At 31.9% G+C, this 17931-nt stretch overlaps 1 protein-coding gene across 1 annotated transcript in view; it reads left to right on the forward strand.

Annotated features, from left to right (window-relative positions):
* Positions 1 to 17931, forward strand: part of LOC127738185 (receptor-type tyrosine-protein phosphatase F-like) — an 85376-nt gene that overhangs the window by 34386 nt on the left and 33059 nt on the right. The window contains exons 3-5 of the mRNA XM_052249346.1: positions 2661 to 2798; positions 3651 to 3794; positions 4493 to 4627. Of these exons, the coding sequence (XP_052105306.1) occupies positions 2661 to 2798; positions 3651 to 3794; positions 4493 to 4627 (417 nt within the window). The remainder of the gene's footprint in view (positions 1 to 2660; positions 2799 to 3650; positions 3795 to 4492; positions 4628 to 17931) is intronic.

Consider the following 17931-nt stretch of genomic DNA (forward strand, 5'->3'; position numbering starts at 1 on the left):
AAAAATAAAAAAAATATAAGTATGGTCATTTTCTTTCATTGGGGTAGGGGACGTGGGAGGAAACATTGGAATTTCTCTTTTTTTTTTTTCAAGTCCACACCTTGAAGAAGGAAAAACAATCAAGACCCCCCTTTCCAAAGACATAAGCATTTCATCCCCCCCCCCTTACCCCCCCCCCCCCCCCCAAAAAAAAAAAGCCACCACCGAACAACCACACACAAACACACACACACATTTTCTATATTTCTATACTTTTGTACGTAATAACAAACAAAAAAACAACGCATTAAGTTTCTATTGCATTGCAAGTTTAAAATATTACGTCAGTAGTGGATCTAGAACTTCAAGTGTGGAAGTTGATTGCGACTTCAGGGAACTTAACTTGGATATGCCGGTTATGGTCTCATTGATATTGACCACACCTTCATTCAATATTAGCTTCAGATGAAAAATACTTTGCTAGAAGAAATTGTTGAAACTAAGGATTTAGAGAAACGAGGCGTAAAAATTGATGTCTACGGATGACGAAGACATCGCCATGACATTATACGGCGGCAAATCTATAGCTATAAAAAATTGAATACCGCTTTCTATTCCAAAAATAATAAAATTAAAGGCCCCCTTTATTTCTTCCTATCCCCTCTTTTTGGGGTTACAAAAGACCGGTCCCTTATATGAGCCATTATCCTATCAATTTCCCATTTTTGCCCATTTTGTGTGTCTATCTTGAGAACAGTAATATATAAAGAGAAACTTGAACAGCTAAAATGATCAGCAAGGCAAAATTTACAAAATGAACATACTGGAAATTCATGTATTAACTTCTTATAGAAAAAGCGCTAACGCTAGGTATAAAGATATTGACAAATATAATGCCTACCCTTGTTAAAATGAGCATAGAGCATAGGATAAAAGAATTATTTCTTAAATTTAATAACTTCAACCGTATGTTCATTATTGTAGACTCCGTATGTTCATTATTGTAGACCCATCGTTAAAACTAAACTTTGCAATTTATATTTTGACAATTTTCCACAATATCAGATGTGATTTTTTACATCTTGAAACGAGGTACCAACATGCCAAGGTTTATCTCTTTTTAAATCTCAACCATTTTCCAAACGATAGCTACAGATTTGAGCCGGGTTAATAGTAATTCCGCAGAAGCAGATCGGAATCATTTATGACGTAGACAGTAATCTTTCTAATCGTAATCATGTTCATTGATCATAACGACGATGAAAGCACATCATATAATGACGTTTCGACATCATATAATGAAGTAAACCAAACCACATCATATAAGGTTACAAGCACATAATATAATGACACAACCACATCATATAAAGATGTTTGTACATAATATAATGGAAAATGCACATCATATAAGTATATTACACATCATATAAGTATATTTGCACATCATATAAGTATCTTTGCACATCATATAAGTACATTTGCACATCATATAAATGTATTTGCACATCATATAAGGATATTTACACATCATATAAGAATGTTTGAACATCATATAAGAATGTTTGCACATCATATAAGAATGTTTGCACATCATATAAGTATATATGCACATCATATAAGTATGTTTGCACATCATATAAGGATACGTGCACATAATATAAGGATACTTGCACATCATATAAAGGTGTTTGCACATCATATAATGACAAGTGCACATCATATAATGACAAGTGCACATCATATAATAACAAGTGCACATCATATAAAGGTAAATGCACATCATATAATGAAAATGGTCTTAACAAGACAGTGTTGGCGTTCCATAATGATGTACTCCATTACTTATATCACTAACGACTGCAGGTTGACTAATGCTATTTGATTCTCGAACTAAAAGCGACTGAATAAAAGTACCTTGAACAGTTTGCTCCATGTTGTTTAGACTGGTGGTAAGTTGAGTTAATGCTGAAATTTCGGGCATAATTGCATTATCCTGTCCTGTATTCTCATTTAGTAGTTCCAATAACTGCTCTTTGGTGAAAGTTGATGGAGCCCTGATGCCTTGCTTCCTTAGTTTTTCTTTAACTTCGTCAAATGTCAATTCCGTATTACTGGAATTCTGTACAACTGGTGTGTCACTTTTCTTACTTTTCTTACTGGAAACACGCTTTTTACGAACTGGTGGCATTTTACGAAGTTGTGAAAAGTTGTGAAATCGATTTGAATTTTTGCACTGCTACTGCTACTAACTTATTAAAGCAACTGACTGAAAAGCCTGACAAAGATTGAAAATTAACACGTGCACCAAGTTCATGAGACGGTTAAGAAAATGTTGTCTCTACCACATACATCATAAATCTAGTAATAAAAGGTGTATTGTCCACCTAAATAAATAATGGATTTTGACAGAAGCCGAGTCGGACAGAACATGAAACACTAATATAAACATCAATTAAAAATTTCTAATATTAGTTAAAACATGTGACCACTTAACAATCTGTCAGATGCATACTATCTGTTTGACAATACATTGAATTACAAGTAAGAGTATGTTTAGCTTGTCAATTTTTTTATTGATGAGCATGTTTTATGATGGATACTTCGGAATAACATGTTAACGCGGAATTAATAGCAGTCACATTAAATTATATAAACATTACAACTATTATCTTATCTGACAGTTTGTAAGGCTGGTTCATTTGGAGGTCAGTGTCTTCGAGACTGTTCAAAAAACTGTTTATCTACACCCTGTGATCATGAAACAGGAGCATGTAAAGGAGGATGTATTAGAGGATGGGAGGGATTCAATTGCACAAAAGGTCTGTTATATTAAAATGAAATTATGGAAAATATTTTATAAACACCAGGTATCGTCCTAACTATGCATGAACATAGATATAAGGAGATGTGGTATGTGTGCCAATGAGACAACTCTCCATCCAAGTCAATTTGTAAAAGTAAACCATTATAGGTCAAAGTACTGCCTTCAACACGGAGCCTTGGCTAACAGCAAGCTAAAAAGGGCCCCAAAAATGACTAGTGTAAAACCATTCAAACAGGAAAACCAACGGTCTAATCTATATAAAAAAACGAGAAACGAGAAACACTTATGAACCACATCAATAAACGACAACCACTGAACACTGACTTAGGACTGGTGCAAACAAATGCATGGACATATCTATATATGGACGTTTAGCTAACAACATAAACAAACAATCATATCAAAATACTGGTGATCCAATGATTGTTTTTTACCATTCAGAAAATACAACACAGCCAAATGAAGTCTATATTTTCGATGATTATACGAAATGATTTTCCCATTTTACGTCAGTACAAAGCATCGCTGACGATATCGATATATATTTCACTTGATGGAAAATTTTGTATTACACAAGCGTTTGAACACATAAAATTATACTTCATCTGTATTGTACGAACACAGGTCTCATTGATTAAAAGCTATACTTTCTGAGGTAGTAGTATCGTTAATACGTACAGCATTTGCAAATGTTGATGACCTAATGACAATATTTGTTTAGACTTTAGTTTCAATATGCTGTTTAAACAATTTTCTTATCGTAAAGCTAAAAACTGTGGGCATCATTTTTGCGGTAAATGTTCTTTAAAAACCATCAAAATCTGTTCAATTTGCACTCATATTTCAGAATGCAGCAATGGAAAATTTGGATTTGATTGTTCTGAGTCCTGTGGTGGTTGTATTGGAAATACATGTTTTCCTGATTATGGTGTTTGCAGTGATACTACTGGATGTAACCCAGGCTATGAGTATGGACTTTACTGTAATAAAAGTAAGTAACGCCTGCTTATATGAATCTTGCATGTCATGTAGAGCTATGGATTATTTTTACATAATTTAATTTTAGATGTAACGCGTCTGCTGATTGGCTGACGTTGTTTTGTTTATCAGCTCATAGACATTATTTAGTCATGTGACCGTGACGTCATCAACGTTTTTTCATTGTTTACTCCTGTTTAAAATGGAATTTAGAATTAAATTATAAGAAATAACTGTAATATTTTATCTGTCTATTCGAAATAACATAAAAAATGTGATGCACACTTTAAAATAACCCGCTACGCGGGTTATTCAGTGTGCATCACATTTTTTATGTTATTTCTTCATAGCCTGACAGAAAAAATATTACAGTTATTCCTTAAGTGAATAAGATAAATATGCCTACATGTGTAGCAGCCAAAGATTGAAAATACAAGTAAATATACAGTGCGGGTATGTGCCATTAAATCGGAACTAATATAAACACATAACATGTTCTTAGTATATATATAAACATGTGTTTATGGTAAATAAAGATTTGATCAATACTAGATAACGTAACTAATAACTTTATTAATTATATTAGCATTATTTGATATTTAAAAAAAACTGGGTGCTTTTGGTTGATAATTGAAGAAGCTACTCATTTTCGTCGATATTATTCCCCTGTATTTAAATGCAAATTACAAGTTTTATAATGTTATATTGCAGCCTGTGACGATTTTAGTTTCGGAACCAATTGTACAAATACGTGTTACTGCCGTAACTGTCCGTGTGATAAATCAACTGGGAAATGTTCGACTGACGGTTGCAAAAAAGGATGGAAAGGTGATTTCTGTAATGAACGTAAGACATTTTATTTTCATGTAAAACGTTACACTCAGTCTATACCTTTCTCATACTGCATTGTTTTCAAACTCTTCGAGCAAATGAAATATGCATGGTTTGTTTGGTTTAAACAAGGATTGGCATATATAATTCTATAAGTTAGTCCTGCAATCGAACATTTTACTATACAAATTCAGGTGTACAGATTACATGAAGCGATAAACATATAGTATACGTTAATAGTCTCCTGGTATCGTGCTTTCGTTGTGAGCAAACGGTTATATTCAAATTATTGTTTATTCACAGTTCAATTTGAGGTCCTAATTGCGGTCCGCGTTTAAGTCGTGTTGATTTCATTTCAAACAAAATCAACTTTTGGGAAGTAAATAAAAATAAACTTGTGTACGCCAGACGCCCACGCTACAAAAGACTCGTTAGTGACGATCGAAAGAACAAGGTATAAAAGGTCTAATTAGAATACGAAGTAGACGATCATTGAGGACCCAAAAATCCAAAGGGTTTACAGCTACAAATGTAAGGTAATCTATTCCTACGGGGCTGGTGATACCTCCGAGGAGGATATGCAATCCCGATGAAGCAGGTGGAATCTTAATACCGGGAAATGAATAGTTAGCAATGGGAGGCTCAATCATCATGTTTGTCATAAATTATTTTTAGTTCTAAGTAGTCAAACTCAGTCAATAAAAAGGAAAAAATCAATTTATATAGCAGCTCCCTAAGTGCGAGATGAAAATGTGGGTTTTGAGTGACATTATATCATACACAAATGGGAAATTTATTAAAAACTTTGGCAAGATGGTTTTCTTTTTGTGTTTAAGAAGGTTTTCGATGAATTCTGCTACATATTAGTACAAAGATAAATCATCAAGTTGACGTTGCATAATTAGTGACTATTGGCACTCGGCTATATGTTGAAATATTCGTACACCAAAATCAAATAATTTCAATGGAAAAGTCCAGCATTGTATTGATATTATTAACGGTGTATTTGTTATTGGAATCGGTGTGTTTTTTTATAAAGTGTAAGATTTGTCGCAACACAAAACACGGGATATGTATATAGATATAGGAAGATGTGGTATGAGTGCCAATGAGACAACTCTCCATCCAAGTTACAATTTATAAAAGTAAACCATTATAGGTCAAGGTACGGCCTTCAACAAGGAGCATTGGCTCACACCAAACAGCAAGCTATAAAGGGACCCAAAAAATTACTAGTGTAAAACCATTCAAACGGAAAAAACAACGGTCTAATCTATATAAAAACGAGAAACGAGAAACACGTATGAACTTCATAAACAGACGACAACTACTGTGATCAGATTCCTGACGTAGGACAGGTGCAAACATTTGCAGCGGGATTAAACGTTTTAATGGTACCAAACCTTCTCCCTTTTCTGAAACAATAGTATAACATCACAACATAGAAAAACACACTATAAAATATCAATTGGAAGGCTTAACTCAATCAAAAAACGTAAATTAACACACAATGAACGAATAAATTTGACCTGTGACACCTGAATGCAAATACACAGCTAATAAAAAAATTACAAGGGATAAATAATTAAAGTCAAAAGTAAATAAACAGGTTTAAAAAAAGTATGTATGCACGATTACTATTTTCAAATAATTACCCCAAGAATATTTTCATGTGTTTCACAATTTATATTGTATGTAAACACAATGCAGTTAATTGTAAAATACAAAAAAAACCCATTATTTTATACACATATTTCCACAGATCAAGGGGCATCGTTGACCGAGTGGTCTAAGTAGTCCAACAACTGACCATTACACACTAAAATATTCAATCTGTATATAAAAGACCTAGCTTCGTTCTTGAAATCATATGAGTGTGCTATTGATATTAATGATGAATAAGTTTGCATTTTACCATGCTGACGATGTGTTCATTCTAGAAAATGATGACACAGAATTACAAACTGTCTTAACCACATTAGATACGTGATATGGAGATGATTGTACAAATTTTAAATCCAACAAGAGTAACACTGTGTATTTTAGGACACCTTCTGTTAAGTCACATATTGTTTATAAATGTAGAAATAATATCATCGAATACTCTACTTCTTATACTTATTTAGGTCTAGTTTTAAGTGAACTTTTAGATAGTAAATGTAACTGCTAGAACGGTTGCTGCGTCTGCAAATAGGACATTTAGTCTTGTTGTAGCTGAGTGCGAAAATTTATGTTGTGTTACTCATAATGTCTTTTGAAAACTATGTGAAAGTTTGAAGCTCCCATTTGTTGAATATAGTGCTGGTACTTGGGGTTTCCCAAATTTTTCTTTTATAATTCCATACATTAAACATGTTATAGAAACGCTAGATTTTTGTTCGGGTTGGTAAATATACTCAAAATGCTGTAGTTGAAGGGGAAATGGAGTGGATGCATATCTTTCCAAAACAATGGCAATGTTTAATTTCTGCTTTGGTGCCGTTTGAACAATATGAGTTCCGATCGGCTTAACAGAAAGGTTTTTCATATGGGCAGAGTCGAAAAACACAGGTGTGCAAAAAATTGGAATTTTTATGAAAGAAAACAATTACTGGGTACTATATAGAATGTTTGTATAACATCAAACAATATTTTAATAATACCTCAATTGTTGATATAGTTGTGTCTAGAATGTTAAATGTGTTGATCAGTGGCATTGCAATTAACAGTAAGAAAGAAATCTCTATCTGGAAAAACAGCAACAAATATACTCATCATAGATACCATTGATAAACTTACAACATATAATTTATTTAAGAACAGTTTTAAAACTGATACATATCGCCATATTACAATGTTGTTAACACATAGGAGTTCTATGAAACAAGAAGATATGATTTTTACTTCTGTGATAATTGTAAACATATCTTAGAAGTTGAAGCCATGTTATTTTAACGTGTCCATTATATGATAATTTTATGGAAAGAAATGTTTTGATGAAGCAAAACACTTTGATAATGATATAATGTCTTTTGATGATAAACAAAAATTAGTGTTTTATTCACAGATATAAATATATTTCGTAGCTACGCTAAAGTTCGTTATCTGATTTGAAATACACGTAGATATGTTTTAAACTGTACATAATGTACCTATAAATATGTTTTATAATAGACGAATTATTATAATCATTGATAATGGTTAAATGTTACAGTCTCTTATAATTCTGTACATAATGGCTCTCTATTGTATATCTATACTTTACACTTAATGTAATGTTGTCTTATATATTACTGAGAGATGAGACTTAAATACAATATTTATTTGAATTGAATTGTATTTGTTTAATGTATAGCATATGATCGATAGAATTAGCTAATGCATTAAACGCGGTCGGACGTATACTGACAAATACTAGAGTGTGTGACAGCAACGTTATTTTTCATCTTTAGTTCAGGTTGCTACTAACATCTCTTTTTATTATTGTCTTTGTATACCAGTATGTCAGTCAACAAATTAATATATCTGTGTTATGTTCCAGAATGCAGTACTGGCTATTATGGGTTTAATTGCGATGAACTTTGTGACGGATGCTTCAATACGTCTTGTGATACACTCGAGGGAAATTGTACAGCTGGTTGTGTTGATGGATTTATTGGTGACATGTGTGACTCACTAGGTATCTGTTATTTTTTGAAGTAGCAATAGTTATGACGAATAAGACAGGATTCTGAACATTTTTACATTAACTGTGCTCGGAAATATACTGACCAATTCTATTGTGTATGATGCCATCATTATTCCTCGTCTTTAATTCAGTTTACTAAAACGACCTTTTGAAAATTTCTTTCTTTTTTTCAATTGTAATACTAGTATGTCAGTTAAATACAAATTGCTCTGTCCCTATTATTTTACTGGTCGTGATTAAAACCGGTGTCGCATATCTTAAATGGAACGATAGAAATACACACATATGCAGTTCTATCATTTTTTTTATTATTTTGAAGACGTCAGCATAAGACCAGTAAAAAGTACATCAGAGAAAAAAATAGTTATCAAATATTCTTAATCAACTTTAGTTGCAAGCTAAAGCAGAGTCATAATGGGATAACAGAAATGGAAACAAATATGGCTTTGTTCATATCAAATATTTTCATAAGCAGGTTTTATTTAGAAAAGCAAATGCTCAAGGCTGATATTTACTTAATTCCAGTTCTTTCTATTTTTTATTGGCGATTTAGACAGGAGTGATGGAATGATTTTTATAAAAACCAATACTGAAAGCCCATATACAAACTCTATATTTGTAATCCTTAAAGGGACATTAGCTACGAAATAAACAAAAAAATAAAATATAACGTTTTTGATTCAATCATTAATGAAAATGAAAAAGTGAAATACTAATTCGCTTTTAGCAGCCAGTTTTGTTCAATTTTGTCAAAATAAGCTAAGAAACATCGCTGATGAATTATTCACCTGCAAGTTAGTAATTGTACCTCATTGAATCCGTATTCATGCTACCTTCAATTTAACCCCTTAGCTTGAGATGGGTTACGCATGATTCGGGCGTGTTTTGCCATTAAAGGGGAAAAAATGTCAACATTGAAAGTGAAACAGGAGTAAATCATTTGGTTGACCGATTCTTATACAGGTAAAAACGATGATTGACATATTTTTTTAACCTATTATATGAACATGATGAAACCTGGACAATCACTTTCTATTTATATCTATATTTTTGTTTATATTGGGTAATATGACTGTCGGCAGTCTTCGGAGGTAATATCCATGGTAAATTACATGGCGTCTAGACTAAAATACACACGAAATGCTGATACATATTATCGAGTCCGTGCATCGTAAATTGTTTATTTTAGACTTTTTAAAATTTGGATATACATTTTAGTATGTTATTAATAAAGTATGAGAATTTGTGTCAAATTGGTGAACATGAATTTGACAGCTAAAGCCCCTTTATGAACTAAAAAAGCACACCCTACCATCAGTCTCGCAAATGTTGCCAATGACTCTTTGAAAAATCTTTTATAAAAATTTTAGGGTCACCTTGTCAATGAGACTTAGTTACCAAATATATTATAGGATTTAACGCCTTTTTATAGGAATTTATTGGTGTATTAACTCGACCAATTCACTCACAAACAAATAAAAGTCCGAAGGACTTTTATGATATGTTTGTGAGTGACTTGGTCCAGTTTATACACCAATAAATTCCTTGAAAAAGGCGTTGAATCCTTAAAATTCTTTAAAATTGGAGATAAGGAATTTAATTTCCCTACTCGTAACCTCTATTACATGTAAATTGTATGTTTGTGTCATTAAATTGGACTGGGCCATGGAAATAAATATTTTAACGTCGCCGCAATCTTGTTTACATTGGTTACAAAAAGTAGTTTGGTCAACGTCGTCTATCGAAAAATAAATATCGTCAAAAGCCACTACAGGAAGCCCTCTCGACCAATCATATCAACGTATTCCCTAATATGCAAATCATATAAGAATTAGTGATAGAGGTTTCCGTCAATAAACCAACATAAGACGTACACTATAAGAAAGGCTCAGCAGGAATTCAATTTGAACTGACCTGCAGTCTGAAATTTATACCTTTTCAAAGAATTTCCTTGAAAATTGATCGATAGTAAAAAAAAAGTTCCTAAACTACGAAATTGTTTATTCAGTCATCCATACTTGACTTATACGGTATACATACTCGATAATGTCATCATCGGAAAGCTCTTGAAATGTCATTGGTTAACAAAAACAACAAAAAAAAAAAAGAAAAAAAATTAGTTAGACTTGCAAACAAATATTCTGATCCGTCATTTTACACCATGCGACTTATGATTAGGAAGGATATTTTTTAATCTAAGTATCCGAAATAACAATTGATTCTCGTTTAAATGATTTAATGTTTTCCTTGCACACCATTGCGCACATACATATATGTAGAGGTTGTATATTTTCGGAAAAACTGACCCCTTCTTAACGATGATAATTGAAAAAAAATTGAAGATATTAAGGACAAAATAGCAAATCAGAAGTCGAAGAAAATAAGAAAACATCCTGACAAAAAAGAAAATTTATCGAAAGAAGATTAACAACAGTTTACACACACTTAACACAATACTAAAGACTGAGGTTCATAAACACCGACAAAAACTGTGTTTTGTAAAGTGTATCATGACAAGTACAAATTATGCGATAAGTAGCTTTCAGGGATGTCTTGATCGAAAAAAAGAGTACGTATTTTTAACTAGAACGATTGGAACATACATGTACTCATGGTCAACTGTGGCACTTATGTTTCATTACGGTCAACTAAATCACAATTGAGTACTTTTAAGTCCAAAAGGGATACTTCAATCTTTAAGTTATAACCTCAAACTCTTTACAAAGGAAGACTTAATAGAAAACACAAGATCTGAAACATCGTATTAACTGGGAGATACACTGCATATGAGGTTCTACTGGAATGTTGCTGCATAGACATTAAAAAGGAATAAATAGAAAGAGTAATGTGAAAACTGAAATCATATTTTTGTTGTAAAGGTAAACTTACTATCACTTTCTAAGTGTCATTCACAGTACTTAGACTACTTTATCTGTAACAGGAATTAAAAGTTTGCTGATAAAGGGGCCTACCATATAATCATTAAACTAATTCTTTAGAGGACACCATCTATAAAGAGAAACGTGATGTTAAATAAGAGTGCTAGCTATCTTTATCTTCCATGAAAAGTTCCAGTATAAAGTCAGACTCATATGAATATATGCTCGTCATACTATATATTACATCATAAAAATAGTTTGCCTTAGATATAATCGGTTTATGATTTGTAACATACATTTATAAATGTTTCTTAACGTATTATCTTCCAATGAACGTACATGTTCAACAAGTTTCGCATATACATGTATCTTGGGACATATATGTTTGAGATAACATTCACCCACTGATCGTTTATGATGTTGCATATTGTTTAATATTTCAATGAGCATCACGGAGTTTATTTTTTTTTTTGATACATTTTTTTTGTAATTATTGAGTGCAATGGAAATTGTATAAACTTATAAGGCACATACTTACGCAAAATGTATCATTGTTTAACGTCCGTCTGCTGTTTATAACCATTATTTGAGTGTCATATGTTTCAATCGCAAGTGTGAAGAACTTCATTGAGTCATTTTCAGATAAGGTTTCAAACGTCTATAAATGCATAATGTTTCTTCAAATTAGATTTTTTCTTGTTAAAGTATAGTTTTCATTGGTAGCAAATCCGAGATCTCCCATCACTGATACTGGACCGGCCATAGGAGGAGGCATTAGTGCTGCCATTTTAGTCATCATCTTAATTGTAATTGCTATTACTATTTACAGGTAATTGTTTTCCGATATCAGATAACATACAGTCAAAGATTTGTGACATATTTAATTACCTCAGAATAAAATATACATGTCTTCAATGCATAAAATACAAAATGTAATAATGGTCATTTTTTACCCTTATATACCTACATGGAATTAATTTCTGTCAGAACGATAGGTCTTTTATTTGAAAAATCAACCCGGAAGATACCAAAATTCAATGAAATTTGCTTCAAGGCATAAAATAATGACCTGTGTAAGGTCATTATTTTTCCTGATTAAAATGCAACTATAATTACTTAAACATTTAATTCGTTTGATAGTTATTATGTGGTTGCCCTTTGGGGTTTTACTTTTTAATTTTCCATCTTTCAAAGGTTTAAAGCAGAAACAATCCTATCCTCCGTTTATTAGACTGAAATACCAAACATCGTCGATGACTCATTTTAACATGACCAACAAATAATGTGAAGTTTTGTTAATTTATCGCTACAACAAAGAGACATTACATGTATGTGAGATAAATTTAATAGACTAAGTGCAAAACTTTTCATAACACTTTTTAAACAGGCTTGATTTAACACATTCGTGTGAAGGATCAAGTTTGAAAAACTAATCCATTCACACTGTATATTCGAAATCATACTTTGACCTATGAATATTCGTTTTTCGTGTTAGATGTTCATGTATCACGACTTCGTACTCTCTTCTTGCCTTTCTTAACATTTTACATTTACGTATACCTTTTATTCTATCAAATGATCAAATGACCAAATAATCTTATTTTCTATAGAATAACAGCCACATACTTTATAATTGGGAGTTATAATACTTAATCCTGATTGATTCTGAGATTAGAAAAAAAATGTATTGCCAGATAAAAGTGAGAAAACAATTATTCTGAATACTTCGTTAAAAATTGTTGAAAAAATTATCTGCTTCTCCGCGATAAAAATGTCATGAAAAAAAAAGAAAAAAACATAGCATCCCCAATCATCAATTAAGTTGAAACAATGAATTATTTACAAAGTGACTTGTATTTTTCATACACCGTTACAATTCATTTGTGTCTTGCTTCATGAAGTTACATCAATATTTTTATCGCAACTGAATAATGATTACTAAAGAGTGTAGTTATCTAGGATGATTTGTGAGTTTTATTTCACATTATAAATGAGCCGTAGGGCGTATTTAAACCTGAACGCATCAGAAAAGAGTATTCCACTTTAATAAAATAGGATGTAAAACTTTACAGAAAATAATATTTGTTTACGGGCATATAAGTTGTAGATAAATGCTTATTTTAAGTTTTTTCTTGTCGTATAACACATTTTGGGGTGTCATGATTGCCAAAATAAAAGACCTCATCACGGTCGGTGTTTCATTTGATCAATCCTGACACCCCTTGGTGTGTTATACGACAAGAAAAACCTTAAAATATGCATTATCTATAATGGGTTAAAATGCAAACTGCAGTTTGTTAACTCAGTTCAAACATTTGATAGTAATCGTGATTTGTTGACAATTATGGGTTTACTGTACAATTTTCCCTCTTTAATAGTCTTTTAAGGTTTAAGGCAGAAGCAATCATTTTCTCTGTCTAATCAGAATAAAACACCCCAAAACGTCGTTAATGAAGAGTTCAATTCCCTAAAAATAAATCATCTTATGTTTTGTTAATGTGTTGCTTTAATAAAAGAACATTATATAAGATAAATTTGAGAACGCATAACTTTATTTAAAACTATCAAAAAAGTAAAAAACAACATGTTAATAATCCATGCTTTCAAAGCGCTTTTCAAAATTTATAAATGGACAAAAACAAAAGTTTGTTAGAAATGATGTCAATACCGAGGTACCGACTACTGAGCTGATGATACCCCCACCAACAGATGTAAGAAATAAAACAACACGTTATAAATTTCATGCGTCCGAAGGGTTTTTCTGGATTTACCTGAATCAGGAACGCTCAAAGCTGAATATTTGAAAGCCAAAGGTGTATAAGAACCAATAGGTTGAATAGCTCAATGACCAAAAAGGACATATTTTGTATTTACATTGTGTCATAGGTCAAATTTATTTGTTCAGTGTATGTTCAATGTTGTTAATATGTCCTTTGATTGAGTTAAGCTATTTCAGTTGATATTTTATAGTGTGTCTTTCTATGTTGTGATGTTACACTATTGTTTCAGAAAAAGGTTGAAGGTTTGGTACCATTAAAACGTTTAAACCCGCTGCATTTGTTTGCACCTGTCTTAAGTCAGGAATGTGATGTTCAGTAGTTGTCGTTTGTTGATGTGGTTCATAAGTGTTTCTCGTTTCTCGTTTTTTATATAGATTAGACCGTTGTTTTTCCCGTTTGAATGGTTTTACACTAGTAATTTTTGGAGCCCTTTATAGCTTACTGTTCGGTGTGAGCCAAGGCTCGGTGTTGAAGACCGTACTGTGACCTTTAATGGTTTATTTTTATAAATTTTGACTTGGATGGAGAGTTGTCTCATTGGCACTCATACCACATCTTCTTATATCTATAAACATGTTGGCAAATATATCTAAGGTCAAATTTGCCTGAGGGATTTGAAACCATAGTTTCTTTATAATTTCAAAATTTATCAATGGACAATTCTGGAAAGGTTTGTTTTAACTTGTGTCACTACCGAGTATTATATTCTCATTCTCAATTATTCCATTTTATTCTCAAATTTCAGTTATAAGATAGAAAACAACTATTTTGAATAATTCGTTTGAAGTTGTGTAAATAATTTGCTTTATACCGCATTAAAAATTTTCCTGAAACAAGGAAAACACATAGAACATATAGAACTCCCTGTTATAATTTTATAAAATAAGTTACTTATTAATTGATTTTTTCTCCATCAAACAAAACAATCCACATATTTTTGTTTCAATGCATTTACAGTGTAACATGTTTAATGTAAATAGACATTTATTAACAGCGTTTGGAGCTCGTGTTGCTCAGTCTTAAGTTTTCTATGTTGTGTATTGTGTACTGTTTGTCTTTTCGTCGTTGTTCGTTTTTTGTCATGACATTGTCAGTTTGTTTTCGACTTTTGTTTTTAGTTTGAATATTACTTTTGGTGTCTTTCGCCTCTTTTTATCGTATAACACAGTTTTGGGTGTCAGGATTTCCAAACTAAAGACCTCCATACGATTGGTCTTTCATTGGATCAATTTTGACACACCTCGTCGTATTTTGTTATAGAAAATGCTAATTTTAAGATTTTCTTATCCTTTAACACAACAAGGGGTGTCCGGATTGATACAACTTCTTTATGCAATCCTGACATCATGAGGTGCTGTATTAGACCAAAAAAACGTTTATAATGTGCATTATCTGAGTTCTATACCGTCAAAAACATTTTGCTGCTAAGTTTTGCAGAAAATTGTATCCCATTTTACTATTCACGTTAACGTGAAATATATTCTTTTCTTCAGCGATTATATTTTATCACGCTGGATGGCTCAATTATAAGGTGAAGCAAAACTCGCTTATCTGGATATAAATGATAGTATTCGCTGTCTAGTTTAATCAAAATTTTACTTGAATTGAATGACCTAACACAAATTTGAATTGTTTCAGTGTATGATAAATACAAATCACTTTTTTCTATATTACCTTTATTAAAGGGTGTGTTAAGTTATTTTTCTGTTCATGGCATTTATACCACAAAAAAGCAGATTATTCGTTCAACAATTCAAAACGAACTTATTCAGAATAATTGTTTTCCCTCTTTTGCATGGCAATACTATTTTGTTTCAAAACTAGAATCAGGATATATTATTATACCCCCTCTCCTTGCCATTAAATTGCGTAGGTGTTCTGTAAAATTAGAAAAGTTCATAGTTTAAAAGGTATTGATAAAAAAATGTTGTGTGTGAGATTGAGCGTTCCTGATGAAAGTAAATTAAAAAAAGTGAGTCGGATGCACCAATTTTATAATGAGTAATTCTTGTATTCGTTTACGTTAAGGAACATGTGTTTCTAAGATTAGTTGTGTCAACATATAACTACTCCACTTGCGCTTAAGGGGACACATGTGCTCACACGCTATCATTAATAACAGCGTTTTTAGATGCCATTTTATTTTCACTTTGCAGGCGGAGGTCATCCCCCAAACAGGAAAACTATTCAAGTCAGAGCCAACAACGTAACCGACGGGACGGAAATCAATACGCCAGTGAGTAGCACTGCATTCTCTATATGAAAATGAAAGTAAATTATAACTTATATTTTTATACTGAATGGCACACACATGTGTATTACATTTGCAAATATGTAATGAATATCATAAATAGTTAGTTTTTCTGTTTATTTTACCTATAGGTTGCACTTTGTAAATACAGTTGTTTCTCAAACCACGCATCTTTTGGGGAGATATATAATATTCATAGATATGTTAATTTGATAATGTACTGGTTCCCATTTATGATCTCTGTGTTTCATCTCATAGAGACATCACTTGGAAATGTAACCAGTACAGAAAAACATGGTTGCGCCTAAATTTTAATTCTTAGGAGGTCCAAATATGAAGGTAAAGGGTTGTATAGCATTATAGTATAAGTTTAAACTCATAGAAGTTCAGGGCATATGAATGTTGAAAATATGCTGCACAGCCCTATATTTTGACCTTTGAATAAAATAGTAGTGCATATAAACTTTCTGTTCTGGGATATTATTTTTCAAGAAACTTCATAGTAAAAGTGTTACAGTTTTAGCCGAAAGGGGAGTTCCTATGGGAAATTGCATTGTCTATATTTACAGAATTGCAACCTATATAGGGTTCAAAAATAGAACATACAGAATTTCACAAAATCTGGTTGATCACAGAGATTTTAAAGAATGTAACTCAAATATGAAGTTTTATAAATTTTCATGAAGATTGAGAAAATCCTGAGCCTTCACTATGGATGACTCAGCATAAATTCACAGTTTACAGTATGCATGCTTTACTTAAGGCCCTGAATTCAAAATAAATTCATAATATATACCTATTTGTGATTTAAATTGTTCAGAAGTGCTTATATTTACTCTTCGCAGTCATTGCAACTCATTGATCCTTCCTAAATAATTTTGTTGGGTTATTTTTCTCCTGTCGATAACCCAAAGTAAGCCGTAACACCTAAATGTGTTTTTTTGTGACCGCGGCATTAAAAAGCACAAGTTAGAATTACAAAAAGACCTCAATAAAACTTACAATAGTGTGTTCTATCCTAAATATATACTAAATATTCCACCTTGCTAGAAACAGGGAAAATATTTAGGAAATGTGAGGCCCCAGGGGGCAAAAAACAGAAAAAAAATGCCTACCCTGGGTCATAAAACAGATAATTTAACTTGTAAATGCTATGCTTTTATTATTTTCAAGGTCATTTGTAAACAAAACAATAACTGCTAGAAAGTTATGCAAAAATAAGATGTAAGCAGTCATTTCTATCAAGCTTTAATTGAATTTATGCACCAGACTGATATCTTCTTAAATACAATTTTGCAAATATGACTTTGTTTAGACACTTCTAGTTCATACAAAAACTAACTTATGTTAGTTATATGGTTAGAGATGATACTGTTGTGACAAGAATTCTTAACTGACCATTTGAGACAGAAATTGTGAACTTTCATTGACAAATAGGCATACAGTAAGATGTGGACTGGAGACACAGGCAGGATTGGATACTTTGTATAATCTTGAATGTTGGAATGATTAACTACTAAACAATACATTTATAGTATTCTAAAATGCTTTCAATTTGTTATCAGAATAGTTTCAAACATGTTTTAGACATTTCATGTCAGAAAACATGCACATAGGGTAAGCTGGCAATAATTAAAGTCTTGTTTTCAAATTCTTTAAAAAACTGAAACAGGGGTAGGGGTATAAAATGTACTGTAAAAGGAAACTTAGAGTATATGCAGTGATTTCATTAAGGCTATAAT

This window comes from Mytilus californianus, unplaced genomic scaffold, assembly GCF_021869535.1.
Source record: "Mytilus californianus isolate M0D057914Y unplaced genomic scaffold, xbMytCali1.0.p SCAF_1, whole genome shotgun sequence".
Taxonomy (NCBI): domain Eukaryota; kingdom Metazoa; phylum Mollusca; class Bivalvia; order Mytilida; family Mytilidae; genus Mytilus; species Mytilus californianus.